Source organism: Cynocephalus volans, chromosome 9, assembly GCF_027409185.1.
Source record: "Cynocephalus volans isolate mCynVol1 chromosome 9, mCynVol1.pri, whole genome shotgun sequence".
Taxonomy (NCBI): domain Eukaryota; kingdom Metazoa; phylum Chordata; class Mammalia; order Dermoptera; family Cynocephalidae; genus Cynocephalus; species Cynocephalus volans.
Genome location: NC_084468.1, coordinates 150,267,906 through 150,284,754, shown reverse-complemented (window position 1 = coordinate 150,284,754; position 16,849 = coordinate 150,267,906). Strand labels below are relative to the sequence as shown.

General features: G+C 44.0%; 1 protein-coding gene across 5 annotated transcripts in view; it reads right to left on the bottom strand.

The window, feature by feature from the left end:
* Nucleotides 1-15,844, bottom strand: part of ENTPD6 (ectonucleoside triphosphate diphosphohydrolase 6) — a 29,966-nt gene extending 14,122 nt beyond the window's left edge. For 2 of the 5 annotated variants that reach the window (XM_063107632.1, XM_063107635.1), the window contains exons 1-3: nucleotides 15,265-15,812; nucleotides 2,173-2,501; nucleotides 281-357 (exon numbers count right to left, since the gene is read on the bottom strand). In XM_063107632.1, coding sequence (XP_062963702.1) covers nucleotides 281-357; nucleotides 2,173-2,464 — 369 coding nt within the window. In that variant the 5' untranslated portion in view covers nucleotides 2,465-2,501; nucleotides 15,265-15,812. Of the gene's footprint in view, nucleotides 1-280; nucleotides 358-2,172; nucleotides 2,502-15,264 lie in introns of all 5 variants that reach the window. The other 3 variants (XM_063107634.1, XM_063107633.1, XM_063107637.1) reach the window with 3 other exon arrangements.
* Between the last annotated feature and the right edge of the window lie 1,005 nt (nucleotides 15,845-16,849).

Here is a 16,849-nt window from a genome sequence, read left to right as displayed (position 1 = left end):
AAATTAGTGTAACAAAATTTAAATAATTAAACTTTCAAATAATGGTTTTTGTAAGTCTATAGCATTTGTGCTTCTGAACTGCACTAAAACTTCAGGACCCCATGTTTGTGGCCTGCATGCTGCTGGGGCAGGACCTGGGAGGCCTGGGGCAGTGCTCTCCTCAGGGCTCCCAGCTGTATCCCTGCTCTCTATCCAACCATCCTAAATGGCATGAAATGCCCCAGGCAGCACCTTAGAAGACATATTTGCTGAACGAACAGACATGAGAGAACAGGGTTACCTTTTCCACATCATCAGCATAAGCAGAAAGACCTGGCTTCAGTGCTTTGAAGGTTTCGCGGGTCAATGAGGGAGTTTCTAAGGGGAAAACATGTTTTAAAAAAATACAACTATGAATACATATGTAGATATATGAATATGTACAACTATGACTAGCCACACTTTTTAAAGGCAGATGTCCAACCACATAGACTAATTTCAGACTGACAGCTGAGAAATTTAGCTGTTTCTTATCTGAATTCTGCCTCTTTAGTTCCACTGAACAAGATAAGTATTATACCTAACGTTTTGGCCAAAACTTCATTTTTAAAACTGGATTTTACTGAGGATAATTTACATACCAAAAACTGCATCCATTTAAAATGTTAAATTTTAACATAGTCAATTCTTGCTGAGGAGCAAAGAAATAGAGGAGCAAGAAAAATGATTCCAAATTGCAAATGCAAAACTCATTTCCTTGATTCTGGGATGGATGTATTACAGAGTTCTAAAGACTTTTTTTTTCTTCTTACTTAAAAATTGAGCGTTTAAAATTATTAGGAGTAGTCTGGATTCATGTGCATACAACAAGGGAAGTGTTGGGAGGCAGACTGTGGCCAAGGAATGCCGGTCTAAATTCTGACACAAAGAACAAGGAGAAAAACAGGGCAAGAAAAAGTCAGAGACAAAACTTTTTGCAAGGACTTTTCTTTCCAAAGATGAAACACTGGAATATTAAATAATCACATGCTGACATTTTTTTTTTTTTTTGGTGGCTGGAAGTATAGGGATTGGACCCTGGACTCTGCTGTTATCAGCACCACATTCTAACCAACTGAGCTGACCAGCCAGCCCCCGTGACATGTGCTGTCTGAAACTTAGCTTCAGAACCATTTCTGGAGGTCTGGAGGTAAGCAGATATAACATGTACATATTTAACTACTGTAATAAGTTAAAAAACAAAGATGAAATTAAAAGTAAATAAAATATGCCACAATAGCTTTGGGAAGAGCTACTAAAAGTGTCCAGTGCCAATGCAGCAGTTAAACGCAAGAATGATGTCTGCTCAAAAGGTAACAAGGGCCAGCCAAGAATCAGAGGAGGGACACCCAGACCTGTGACCAACAGACCTGCCCAGCAGAAGACTGGAAACGCTCGCCAGCTACAGGTGGGAGAGACACACCAAGGAGGGCAAACCTCAGGGATGCCAGGTACAAGAGAGGCAACAGGGGATGAGATGAAAGGGAGGGAATGACATCGAGGGAGGAACAGAGAGAAGGGCTGGTCAACAGTGGGGTCTCCCCACAGGAGAGGCCACCTTCCTCCTGATGGGAGCCCTGGGCCCACCCTCGGGAGCACAGCTGAAGGGGGCTCAGGCTCCAGCTCTCTTCTCAAACTGAGCCCCCTTGTTTGCCGTCCCTTGGCTGTCTGGACCCACTGTGGCAGCTGCAGGTCAGCCTGGTTACAGTTCTTTGCTATTTATCTGACTTCAATGGACTCCTGGCTGTGAATCTGGGGTTACCTCCTGCCTTAAGTTCAACCTGCATGACCTCTGGCCTAAGTCATGGTCCCTGCCACCTGACCTGCTGGTGAACCTGGGGAGGGGTCAGGCCACCAAACACCCTCTAGGGTCTCAGTTGCCCTTCGATGGTGGCCTCCACTTGCTAGTGTGAGTAAGAACAATTTGAGACTCCTGAGGAATTTAGATGCCTGGGCCCCAGCCCACGCCCTTAGTCAGCATCTCTAGGAAATTGCATTTTGACAAGCTCCCAGGTGAGTACAAGGCAGGGAGCCCAGTCCCCACCATCTTTTAAGGTGAGGAGATCCCAAGAGGCCTGCCATGATAGGAAGAGAAGGCAGACCCTGTGGCCTGGACCCAAAGAAGCGCATGGCCAGGGCTTTCCACTGGGATACCTCCAGGCAGCCGGGCGAACTGGAAAACGTGCACACGGGTGCCAGTACTTCCTGCGTCAAACATGATTCCGTAGAAGACCTCACGACCATGTGCAGCTGTCCCTGGGGAGCTGTGGCCCTGCTGGCCCCATTGGCCCCCTGAGGCTGCCCCAGCAGTGCTGAAGAAGGCCTGGGTGGCAGAAGCCCGGTGCCATTTGATGTAAGCAACGTAGATGAACAGGCCCACGCACAGCCCCAAGGGGTACGCCACCTTCGTCATCCGCAGGTTCCCATGATTTGGTATTTTTCTCATTTCTTTGTCTGCCAAGGACTGTGCCACAGCTGCTGGCCTGGAAGGGAGGAGAAGAAGGAAAACTGTGTTAGGCGGCGAGGTTTCAGTGCCTATCAGAAGTCCTGGGTCCTGTGATAAAATGTTCAACCAGACACCAGTCTGCATTCCCCCCCTGGAATCAGAAGCTTCATCTGATCCTCATAATAATTCTGGAGGATTAGATCTCCATTCCATAGAAGAGAAACTGAGGTTTATAAAAACCAGATAACCTTCCCAAGGTTGTGCACCTTGCAGGTGGTTAATTAGGACACAGACCACAGCTGCGGTTCCTCTAAGTGCTTCTCCCCACAGACAGTGTTGGGATGTGTTGCTATTTATATAAAAAAGCCATGTGTAAATGGTGTCCCCAAAACATTTAAGGGAACAGAAACATGCATCCAACCCATTCTTTCAATTCTCACTTATTCTTCCTTCAAAAGGTTTAAAATCCCAACCCTCAGGCAACTACAGACAGCTCCAGACAAATCTGAAAAATGCAGCTCTTTTTTCTGGAAGTTTCCCAACAGATGCCTCTTTTCATTCACATAATCCATTACTGCCAAGGAGAAAATAACATCTGTGTACTTTCAAAGCCTATAAAAATTCTATACTAGTAGCAAAATAGATTAGTCTGGCACCATAATTTTTGGTTCAATATACCCCAAAACGAAAGCATTTGTTGAATTTTATTAGCAGCTCCTGATGCAAGGCAGTGTGTGGGAACCCGAGGCTTCCAAGGACAAGAAGAGGTGCCTGACGCTCAGGGCTGCCTTCAGTGAATGTCCACCTGTCCGTCCCTCACTCTCTCGGTCAGTTGTGGTGAGTGGAGTGGCCACTCCTACAGGAGCAGGAGACAGGTGCCGGACTGGAAGCAGGACACGGGTTCAGGCTCTGCCCATGGCAGTGTGTGATGGGGGCAACTTACTTCTCATGGGGTGTTAGTCTCCTCAGCCACAGGGTGGGCTGCTCGCTGGAAACTACCTCAGGACACTGTCTGGGGATCCAATGTGCTCAGGGCAGGCCATAGAGAAAATGCCACTAAACACTGGCTTTACAGAGGGACGGCAGGAGGGAGCATGGCCTTGGAACTGGGGACAGTGAGGGGGTGGTGGACAGCATGGCTGCACTGCCTGGGTAGGAAGGTGCAGGGGGCAGGCTGTGGCAGCTGCATGCCACCTGAGGCTGCCTCAGCAGAGCACTACTAGGATGAACAGAGCCCTTCCTTGGCTCCTCCTTTCTTGGGTCCAGCCTGAAGCCACACCTGGATGCCCTCAAGCCCCTGGAGCTCAGGTCAGACAAGCACTGCCTCTGTGTCCTCGGCCCAGGGAAGAGGCCTCATCAGTGGCCCAGCCACCCAAGCTGAGGCAGGGGACAGGACAAACCACCCCTCCCTGAGTATGTGCCACATGCAAGGCTGCGGAAAGGCTCTTCTGGCAGGTGCCGAGGAGTAAGCCTCCCTGCCCAGCCTATGGCTCCTGACTTACTTGGGACCTCTCTTGGGTCTCACTGCACTAGGGAGCTTCCTAATGCTCTCAGGATCATGTCACTATCCCGCGTGGGCCTGGCCTGTGTTGACCTTGGTAGCTTCAACTCACACCTCTTTCATCTTTCTTATGGTGCTCAAAGAACAGCATGCCTCTTCCTGCCCCTGGAATTTAGCTCTTCCCTGTCTCAGGCCCTTTGTACACACTATTACCCATTCCCAGAATGCTCGCTCACCAACCTGGCCAACATCGTCCTTACCCCGAAGCCTCCTCTGACATGTTATCACCATCATCTTCCCCAACGCCCCCAACCTGAATATCCCCCGTCATGTGCTCTTTGAGCTCCCTGCACCCATCACCATCCATAATGATGTCAGTGTATGTGGGATTAGTTCTCAAAGGTCTGTTTCTCCCCATTAATCCATGAGCCTACGAGGGCAGGGACCCAGCTTGTCTCACCTAGATGGAAAACGGTGCTCCTCCACCCCATCCATCTCCCATATGATCACCAGACAAACCAAAAAGTTCCTGTTTAAAATTATTTTATGGGGAGAGGACACGGCAAGACGGCAGAACAAGAAGCTGAAGGCCCTCATTCTCCACAGAAACATTAAAAACAACTGGAGACTGTCTACAATATTTTATAGGAGCTCTAGAGAACAATAAGAGATCTACAGCAACCAGGAGAACAGCCAATCAAGAAAAAGTCACATTCAGGAGGTAGGAAATTTTGTGGTGTTTCACTCACCCCTGCCCCACTCCTCCCTAGCATCTGACAGAAGCGGTGGCAGTTCCCAGTTCCTTCCCTCAAGCCACAAAGAGCAGAATGGACCTTTCTGCAACATCCTAACCTGTCTCGGGGTGCTTGAGGGACAGGATGCTGTTTCTCTGGAGCTCAGACAGGAAAAGCCGTGGAAAGTGGCTACAGGACATACCTGGGGCAAGAATTGCAGGTGTGGAAATACAGCAGAACATCTAAGGCCTGAACAGGGGCTGGGGGGAGACTCTTTGGGAAACTAAGATATTTAAAAGCAGCTATGTATATGGGGGAATTGAAAAAAGCACACACTGGATCAGAGAAGACACATGTTTAGAAGAAACCTGAAAAGACCTTGAGCCCTCACCTGACCTGATCCCAAGGCTCAGATACATGCTACTAACTAGTGAAGGTCTTTCCCAATACATGGGTAGTATGTAAAGAATGGAAGGGGCAGCTTTTCCCCCCCAAAAGCCCAATTTTCAAGAAAAAAATCACAAGTCATAAAAATAAATGGAAAACATGTATTATTCAAGGGAAAAAAATAAAATGGCAGAACCCAACCCAGAAGAATCATATGCATTGAATGTACTAGACAAAGACTTTAAAACAGCTGTCTTAAAAATTCTGAAAGAGCTAAAGGAAAACACAAAGAATTAACAGAAATAAGGAAAATTATATATAAAAACAAAATGAAAATATCAATGAAATGAAATGATCAAATCAGAGGAGCAAAAAGAAAAAAGAATGAAGAAAAGTCAACAGAGTCTCAGGGACTTATGGAACACCATCAAGTGGACCAATACACACAATATAGGAGTTCAAAAGGAGAAGAGAGAGAGAATGGGACAGAGAAATTATCTGAAGAAATAATGGCTGAAAACTTTCCAAACTTTAGGAAAGATATGAACACAAACATACAAGAAGCTCAGTGAACTCCATATAGGATAAATTCAAAGACACACACACCAAGACACAATATAATCAAATTGCAGAAAAACAAAAGCAGAATCTTGAAAGCAGCAAAAGAAAAGTGACTCATCATGTACAAAGAAGCCCCAATAAGATTACCAGCTAATTTCTCTGTAGAAATGTTGGAGGCAGAAGGCAGTGGAATGATACATTCAAACTGTTAAAAGAAAAAACTGTCCATGCAGGATTCTATATTCATCAAAACTATCCCTCAAAAAGGAGGGAGAAATTAAGACATTCCCAGACAAATAAAAGCTGAGGGAGTTCATTACCATTAGATCTGCCCTACAAGAATGCTAAAGGGAGTCCTTCAAGGTGAAATAAAAGGATTCTAGACAGTAATTGAAAGCTGTAAGAAAATACAAAGATCACCAGCAAAGGTAAATAAATGGGCAAATATAAAAACCTGTATAATTATACATTTGGTCTGCCACTCCACTTTTTATTTTCTTGGAAATTTAAGATAAATGCAAAAAAATAATTATAAACCCATGTTAATTGGTACCCAATATATAAAGATGTAATGTGTAACATATCAATAACATAAGGTGGGGGGTAGGTGGAGCACTACAGGAAAAGTTTTTGTATGTGATTAACATTAAGGAAGTATCAAGTACATATTTCTCTCAAGTGCATATGGATCATTCTCTACGACTGAAGATGTGTTAGGTTACAAAACGTGTCTGATAAATTTTAAAAAATCAAAATCATATAAAGTATCTTTTCCATCACAATGGAACAAAACTAGAAATCAGTAGCAGAAGGAAAACTGGATAATTCATATGTGGAAATTAAACACACTCTTAGCCAATTGGTAAAGAAAAAATCACAAGGAAAATTAGAAAATACCTCAAGATAAGTGAAAATGTAAACACAACATACCAAAACTTATGGGATGCAGCAAAAGTAGTGCTGAGAGGGAATTTTATAGTTGTAAACACATTAAAAGAAAAGAAAGATTTCAAACCAACAACCTAACTTTCCACCTAAAAGAACAAGAAAAAGAAGAACAAACTAAACACAAAGCTAGAAGGAGGAGGGAAATGATGCAGATTAGAGGAGGAAAATAAAATAGAGAATATGTTATAACACCAAGCTCAAGGAATCAGATCCCTGTACAGCTGCCAAAAAAAAAAAAAAAAAAAAAAAAAAAGAATGAGCACATGAAAGAAAAATAGAGAATAGAGAATAGAAAAACAATAGAGAAAATCAAAAAAACCAAGTTGATTCTTCAAAAAGATCAACACAATCGACAAAACTTTAACTAGACTGACTAGGAAATAAAGAGAGAAGACTCAAATAACTAAAGTCAGAAATGAAAGAGAGGCCATTACTACTGATTTTACAGAATGAAAATGATTATAAGAGAACTATACAAGAACCGTATGCCTACAAATTGGTTAACCTAGATGAAATGGTCAAATTCCTAGAAACACACAACCTACCAAGATGAATCATGAAGAAACAGAAAATCTGAACACACCTATAACTAGCAAGAACATTAAATTAGTAATCAAAAACCTCCCAGGGCCGGCCTGTGGCTCAGTCGGGAGAGTGTGGTGCTGACACTACCAAGCCAAGGGTTAAGATCCCCTTACTGGTCATCTTTAAAAACAAACAAAAAACCCCTCTCAACAAAGAAAAGCCCTGGACCAGATGGCTTCACTATTAATTCTACCAAACATTTAAAAACAAATTAACACCAACCTTTCTCAAAATATTCCAAAAAACTGAGGAGAATGGAACACTTCTTAACTTGTTCCATGAGGCTAGCATTACCCTGATATCAAAGCCAGGTAAAGATACTACAAGAAAAGTATAGACCAATATGCCTTATAAATATTGATGCAAAAATCCTCAACAAATACTAGATTAACTACAAATACTAGCAAACAACATATTAAAAGGATTATACACCAAGACCAATTAGGTTTTATTCCTGCAATACAAGGATGGTTCAACAAATAAAAGTCAATCAATTTAATGTATAACATTAACAAAGTAAAGGAAGAAAACAACATGATCACCTCAATTGATACAGAAAAAACATTTGATAAAATCCATCACCTTTTCATAATAAAAACAATCAATAAACTAGGAATAGAAGGAAACTACCTGAACATAACAAAGGCTGTATATGAAAAATCCCCAGCCAACATCATACTCAGTGGTGAAAGACTGAAAGCTTTTATTTTAAGATCAGGAAAAAGCTGCTTTTACCACTTTAATACAACATAGTATTGAAAGTTCAAGCCAGACCAAATAGGAAAGAAAAACAAATAAAAGACACCCAAATTGGAAAGAAAGAAGTAAAATTATCTCTGTTCATAGATAACAGGATCATATATGCAGAAAACCCTAAAGTTGACACACACACACACACCGGTTAGAACTAGTAAACGGGGCCGAGCCCGTGGCGCACTCGGGAGAGTGTGGCGCTGGGAGCACAGCGACGCTCCCGCCGCGGTTTGGATCCTATATAGGAATGGCTGGTGCACTCACTGGCTGGGTGCCGGTCATGAAAAAGACAAAAAAAAAAAAAAAAAATAGAACTAGTAAACGAATTCAGCAAGATTGCAGGACACAAAATCAACACACATAAATCAGTTGTATCTATACGCTAACAATGAGTAATCCAAAAAGGAAATTAAGAAAACAATTCCATTTAAAATAGCATAAAAAATAATAAAATACTTAGGAATACTGTTAAGCAAGGAGGTGAAAGTCTTGTCCACTGAAAGCTACAAAATACTGATTAATCAAAGTAAAGATGACACAAATAAATAGAAAGGGATCCCTTGATCATAGACTGGAAGACTTAATATTATTAAGAAATCCATACTACTCAAAGTGATTTACTGGTTCAATGCAATTCCTAGTGAAATTCCAAGGATAAAAAAAGGGATATAGACCCTTTTTTTTTTGCAGGAAAAAAAAAAAATCATAAAATTCATATGGAATTTCAAGGGACCCAAACTGCCAGAACAATTTGAAAAAGAAGAACAAAGTTAGAGGCCTCACATTCCTGATTTCAAACAAAGCTATAAAAATTAAAACAGTATAATATTGGCATAAAGACAGACACATCAACCAATGGAGCAGAATAGAGAGCCCAGAAGTAAATCCTCATATATATGCTCAAATAATCTTTGACAAGGGTGTCAAAACCACACAATGGAGAAAGGATAATGTCTTCAACAGGTGATATTAGGAAAACTGGATATCCACATGCAAAAGAATGAGGTTGAGAAATGAATTCAAAATGGATTAACAACCTAAATGTAAGATATAAAACTATAAACTACTAGAAAACATAGGAGAAACACTTTGTGACATTGAATTTAGTGGCAATTTATTGAATATGACACCAAAAGCACAGGCAACCAAAGCAAAAATAAACAAGTGGGAATATATCAAACTAAAAAGTTCTGCACAGCAAAGGAAACAACAAAATGAAGAAGAAACCTACAGAATGGGAGAAAATATTTTCAAACCATGTATCTGATCTGATAATGGATTAATAATCAGAATATATAAAGAACTCCAAAAAATAGTAACTTGATTTAAAAACGGACAAATATTTCTCCAAAGAAGATATGCACATAGATAACAAGCATATGAAAAGATGCTCAAAATCACTAATCATTAGAAAAAGGTAAAACCACAGTGAGATATCATTAGGATACATTAGGATGGCCACTATCAAAAAACCAGGAAATAACAAGTGTTGGTGACGATATGGGGAAACTGGAACCCTTGTGCACTGCTGGTGGGAATGCAAAATGGTGCAGCTGCTATGGAAAACAGTATGGAGCGTCCTCCAAAAATCAAAAATAGAACTACTATACGATCTGAAAATTCCATTTCTGGGTATATACAAGGGTACTTCAAAAAGTTCATGAAAAAATAGTATTAAAAGATAATACTAGTCTTTCCATGAACTTTTTGAAGACCCCTCATATATATCCAAAGGAATTAAAATCAGGATCTTGAAGAGATATTTGCACAACCACATTCATTGAAACATTATTCACAACAGCCAAGAGGTGGAAGCAACCCAATGTCCACTTACAGATGGCTGGATAACAAAATGTGGTATATCCATACAATGGAATATCATTCAGTCTCAAAAAGGAAGTTAGTTCTGACATGTGCTATGACATGGATGAGCCCTGAGGACATTATACTAAGTGAAGTAAGCTGTCACAAAAAGACAAATACTACATGATTCCACTCACAGGAGGTACCTAGAGCAGTCAAATTCATAGAGACAGAAACCAGGGGCTGGGGATGGGGGGACTGGGGAGTTACTGGGTACAGAGTTTCAGCTGGGGAAGATGGAAAAGCTCTGGAGATGGGTGGTGGTGATGGCTGCACAATGATGTGAATGTACCTAATGCCACAAAACTATACACTTAAAGACAGTTATAATGATAAGTTTCATGCTATATATATTTTATCAGAATAAAAAAAAAATCCTTCAATGGGTCCAAGGCCAGTCGGGTAACATAAATGAATTCTGCAGATGTGAGAGTAAGGCCGTGGTGGGGGTGGTGGGTGGGGAATGAAGAGGGCAGAGCCTGCCCACTGTGCCAAATTCAAACTGTTTCAGTTTTAATCATGCCTCACTCTTTCAACAATGGTGACAGGCCATGCCTTATTGATTGCTTCCCGCCTTCAATGTTCTGTTTTTTTGTTTGTTTGTTTAGTATCCTGTTCCTTTGGCCCTACTCCACACCCCTTAAAACCCCTCCAAGATGTTCTCTGCCACTGAACCCTGGCTACTAGAGTCGTCGCTTGGGCTCCTTGGTGCTCTACACGCTTCCACAGGAACTTATACGTGGAGTTATTTGGTTGTACCTCTCTCTCCTCTGGATAGATGGCACCTGTCTGGGAGCAGAGGCCAGCTCATTCATCCTAGAACCTTTAATACCCAACACCAGGCCAGAGTCCAGCAGCTGCTCGGTCAACACTTGCTGAAGGAGGCTTGCTGATGGCTTAGTAATTTACTGAGGCAGATCAGACAGGAAGAAAAAGATGGAGGCATCAACGGTGCTCCAGTACCTGGGTGACGGCCATTTGGGAAGGCGCCGTTTGGCAGGAGACAGCAGTGACCAGGTATTCTACATACCTAGCTTGATATGAGAGCAGGACATCAGTCCAGAAATGGGATGACCCTTGTGAAAGATGACAGGTCTGGGGGTGGCGATAAGGGATGTCAACTGAGATCAGGAGAGGAGCCGTGGCATGGGGAAAGCCTAGCTAAAGGCAGCCAGCCCTCACCCTACAAATGCCTCTTTTAAAGGCCTCCCTTTGTTAGGCTGCTGTACTCTACGTTTCAGGTTTCTAGGTAATCATTAAATGTTTAATTAAATTAAAAGTATTTATAGAGAAAGCTCTAAAGCAGTTATTTCCAGGGATGAATAGGGAGATCACAAAAGCAATACTAACATCTTATAACTGAAAGTGTTTTATAAAACCCTCTTTACATAATCAGGTCTTATTATGTACTGTGTTAGTCTCAGAACCATAATCTATGTGATCAGATTAACAGGTGGTATATTAAATTCAGCAGAAAAAGTCGCTCTTTAACAAATTTGTCTCCATACTGTTTGCCACAGCCATTTAAAAAAATACCCTTTATATGTCATCTCCTGTGTTCAGAGCCGCACAAGGCCTGTTTTCCATAGGACAGCACCAAGTCCCTGAGAGTGTTTGCAAAGAGACTTGCCTGATATGGGGCAACTGGCACGTGGCAGAGCACAGACAAAGAGGGCATCGGCCTCCAAATTGAAGGTGTTTTATCAATTCACTTTCCCTATAAATACAAGATTCTACTTTAGACATCCAAAAAACACTCACATAAACTTGCATACACATAATTATTGAAGTTACACACCGACAAGTTCAGGATGACATAAACAGAATCCTAACAGAACACAAGACTGAGTGCAGAACTGGGAAGAGTCCAGCCCACCGGCCACTTCCATGCCTGAAGCCCAAATCTAAACACCAATTTCATTCCTTTTGGTTAAGGTGTTTGCCTACAGCTAAGACACCTGCAGGAGGGGCAAACCACATTACCGTGGGTACCACTAATGCTGCAATGTGAATCTGCTGATCAGACCCTCCCTAACAGGCTTACCAAGAAAATCTTAGTCGGTTTTTAAGGAGAGAGTGTAGAGCAAGGCTGTAAGGAAGGTAAGCCAGGCAGGGAATGAGGGGGAAGTGGAGGGAGGGAAGTAGGGTGCACAGAGGCAAACAGAGAGGTTTGGCTCCTGCTGGTGGGGAGCACCCTCTGTCAGGTGGAGGTAGGAGTCAGGGAGGAGAATCAGAGTGTGGAGCAGTGTTGTTGGAGGTAGGAGCCTGCCCTGGCTTTCTAGGAGCTGGGGCAGGAAGTCGGCTCTTAGAAATACAAGTTCTTAGACAAGGATGCCCACTCTCACCACTCCTATTTAACATAGTGTTGGAAGTACTAGCCAGAGCAATCAGAGAAGAGAAAGAAATAAAGGGCATCCAGATTGGAAAAGATGAAGTCAAACTGTCCCTGTTTGCAGATGACATGATCCTATATATCGAACAGCCTAAAACCTCTACAAAAAAACTGCTGGAATTGATAAATGATTTCAGCACAGTAGCAGGATACAAAATCAACACACAAAAATCAGTAGCATTTCTATTCTCCAATAGTGAACATGCAGAAGGAGAAATCAAGAAAGCCTGCCCATTTACAATAGCCACCAAAAAAATAAAATACTTAGGAATGGAGTTAACCAAGGAGGTGAAAAATCTCTATAATGAGAACTACAAACCACTGCTGAGAGAAATTAGAGAGGATACAAGAAGATGGAAAGATATCCCATGCTCTTGGATTGGAAGAATCAACATAGTGAAAATGTCCATACTACCCAAAGTGATATACAAATTCAATGCAATCCCCATCAAAATTCCAAAGACATTTTTCTCAGAAATGGAAAAAACTATCCAGTCATTTATATGGAACAATAAAAGACCACGCATAGCCAAAGCAACGCTGAGCAAAAAAAATAAAGCTGGAGGCATAACACTACCTGACTTTAAGCTATACTACAAAGCTATAATAACCAAAACAGTACGGTACTGGCATAAAAACAGACACACTGACTAATGGAATAGAATAGAGAATCCAGAAATCAACCCACACACTTACTGCCATCTGATCTTTGACAAAGGCACCAAGACTATTCACTGGGGAAGGGACTGCCTCTTCAGCAAGTGGTGCTGGGATAACTGGATATCCATATGCAGGAGAATGAAACTAGATCCATACCTCTCACCGTATACTAAAATCAACTCAAAATGGATTAAGGATTTAAATATACACCCTGAGACAATAAAACTTCTTAAAGAAAACATAGGGGAAACACTTCAGGAAATAGGACTGGACACAGACTTCATGAATACGACCCCAAAAGCACGGGCAACCAAAGGAAAAATAAACAAATGGGATTATATCAAACTAAAAAGCTTCTGCACAGCAAAATAAACAATTAACAGAGTTAAAAGACAACCAACAGAGTGGGAGAAAATATTTGCTAAATATACATCTGACAAAGGATTAATATCCAGAATATAGAAGGAACTCAAACAACTTTACAAGAAGAAAACAAGCAACCCAATTAAAAAATGGGCAAAAGATCTAAGTAGGCATTTCTCTAAGGAAGATATACAAATGGCCAACAGACATATGAAAAAATGCTCAACATCACTCAGCATCCGGGAAATGCAAATCAAAACCACACTGAGATACCATCTAACCCCAGTTAGGATGGCTAAAATCCAAAAGACTCTGAACGATAAATGCTGGCGAGGTTGCGGAGAAAAAGGAACTCTCATACATTGTTGGTGGGACTGCAAAATGGTGCAGCCTCTATGGAAAATGGTATGGAGGTTCCTCAAACAATTGCAGATAGATCTACCATACGACCCAGCTATCCCACTGTTGGGAATATACCCAGAGGAATGGAAATCATCAAGTCGAAGGTATACCCGTTCCCCAATGCTCATCACAGCACTCTTTACAATAGCCAAGAGTTGGAACCAGCCCAAATGTCCATCATCAGAAGAGTGGATACGGAAAATGTGGTACATCTACACAATGGAATACTACTCAGCTATAAAAACGAATGAAATACTCCCATTTGCAACAACATGGATGGACCTCGAGAGAATTATATTAAGTGAAACAAGTCAGGCACAGAAAGAGAAATACCACATGTTCTCACTTATTGGTGGGAGCTAAAAATTAATATAGAAATTCACACACACACACACACACACACACACACACACACACACACACACACACAAAACCGGGGGGGGGGGGAGAAGATATAACAACCACAATTACTTGAAGTTGATAGGACAAGCAAACAGAAAGGACATTGTTGGGGGGGAGGGGGGGAGGGAGAAGGGAGGGAGGTTTTGGTGATGGGGAGCAATAATCAGCCACAATGTATATCGACAAAATAAAATTAAAAAAAAAAAAAAAGAAAGAAATACAAGTTCTATCGGCTTTGGATTGATGGCTGCCTAATCTGGTGGTAAGTTTTCTTCCATGTTTTCAGTTAAAGTAAAGGAAAGGGCCATGACCGCAAATAACTGCCACACTTGCTAGAAATGTATCCCCAAAATACAGCACATTAGCAAACTATCACTCATTCTCCTAGTGAGTTTACATGGACTTTTCTTCCCTTCTCGGCATCAGCCCTGTCAACACCAACTGCTGTTTCCTTTTCACAGGATGAAGTGGGAAGGAAGGCACTTCCAGACCTCTTTACACAAATGGCTGTCCACCTCTCTGGTTCTCCACATGAAGCTTCAGCAGGGAGACAGACACACACATTAGCCAGCTGACTCTTTCCAGGGCAGGAGTAGAGGAACAGAAAAGTTTCTGGATTTGTAAAATTATGCTTGCAGATTTTTCAAGAATTACTACATTGTTAACACAATGGTATCACCAACAGGGAATCTTCCCACAGACTAAGTCTATTCTTCCCCTCTCCATGGCTCTTGCACAGTGGGTCTGATGGAGAGGTTTCATAATCACATTCACTCTCTCTCTCTCCCCAAGGAACCTCCTTCCCAGAGGTTTGAGATTCCCCCTCTGGGGGGTAGTGGCTGGGACATGCTCTGTATTCTGTTTGATGTAGGATGTATGGCTCGTTACACATAATTCTGGAATAAAGGTGCCTGGAGGGGCTTAGACTTCCAGGCACTTCCAGATGACTGATTCCTTTGCACTTAGAATAAAAACCACCCTCCCTTCCACGGTGTCCCGGTCCCTCCCATCTCGCTCTCTTCTTCCACTCTCTCCCGGCTCTGGGATGTTGTCCGCTGAACGAATCCAGTCTGGTGTCCAGCTTTGTCCACCTCAGAGCCACTCCCTCTCTCAGTCTGGAACACTGGTGGCTGACAGGTCAGCCCAGACAGAACCACTCCGACCTTTTCTGTGCTCTTCTGGCCACCATCCCAACGCCAGGGCTAATTATTCTCACATCCTCAGTACCGGTTGAACCGCATGAGCTTACCTGTTTCCTGCGCTTCCCAGCCGGCCTGTGAGATCCAGGAGCGGAGGGGCCTGCCTGTTCTGCCTGGCCCCGAGCTGGGGGGCGGGGCAGCAGATGCCAGCTGAATGAAAGAATGCAGCAGGGCTGCGGGGTGCCTGCGGGCTGAGACCCCTGCTACTTGGCTCACCCCTTTGCCCCGAACACTAAATGCGCCCCATGGTTGAGCACAGTCCAGACGTCCAGGGGGGAACCAGGGGTGCGAGTGACCCTGAGGCCGCCTTCCAGGCGCTGCCGCTCCTGACCGGAGAGTCGCCAAGCGCGTAAGCCTGCACCTTGGGTATCCCGACCCTCCTCTGCTCCGACCCCCGACGCCAGGGCGCGCGTTTGCGCACGGGGAGGCCCACCTGCAGTCAGTCACCCTGGGCCGGGCAGACCCCGCCGCTTACCCTACACGGCGTCCTCTGCCCCACCCACCGAGGCGGGAGCCCCCGGGAAGCAGACGGCCCAGAGCGGGTGGTTTCCTACCCGGCACTCCCGCCCCGGCCGGCGTCACCACGCTCTCCACCCACGAGACACGACCCACGGTTCCTGAGGCTGGGCCCCGCCCACGTCCACGTCTCAGCGGCTGGTGGGGTACTGCGGACCCAGCTGCGCAGGCGCGGCGCGTGGGCGGGGCGCGGCGCGTGGCGGGGGGGCAGCTGCGCAGGCGCGGAGGTCAACAGCCATTCCGGCAGATGGTCTGACATTCTCTTGGATCCATGGTAGGACTAGTGTCGGTCCGGGTTTTCGTCAGTCTGGGTCCCCAGCTCCCCCGTACGGCCCGTCACCGGCTAGATTATAAGGGTTCCCTTGACTAATTTCCTCAGGGCGCGGCGGAGCCGGCCTTCGTCGTGCCTGGCAGAGGAGTTACTACATACAGCCTCACAACTTTCACCGGCCTGTGGAAACCCCCGGGTCCCTGTCCCTACACATCTAAATTTCCTTTTTTTTTTTTTTTTTTTTTTGGAATAAAAGGTAATACATGAAGGAAAAATACAGCCACAACTGAGTGGGCAGTGCAGTCGTCTCCCCAATTCTTGGCCCAGTTTTCTGATCTCTTCCTAGAAGCCACCAAGGTTGCCAGCTCCTGACTCGGGTTAGTCCTGGAATGCAGACCGCTAGTTTACTGGGAGACCTGGGTGGTGGGGGCTGCCCCGATGTCCGCCCATATCGGTTGCATTCTCCCTGCATTGCTAGAGCACTTTTCCTGGCTTCCCTTGCAGTTGGACTGCCTACGTGTAGGTGCCTGGCCAGTGAGGTGTGGGTGTGCCCACGTGATGGGCCTGGCCAGTGAGGCGTGAGTGTGCCTCTCCAGTCCTGGACCCAGAGGACAGTCCTATCTCAGGGAGTAAGTCTGGTTTCCTGAGTCAAAGAGTTGTCATAAATTTATAGTCAAGATGGGACACTTTTGAGAGTGAATGGGTGCTAACTATATGGGATAGAGGGACAACATCCATAACCTAGGACTGGCATCCAGGGCATGGGTCACCCTGCTGATTCACCGTGTGGAAGTCTGTCCAGAAGCACCTGGTTGGACACTGTCCTCCTATGGCGTCACACCACCAAG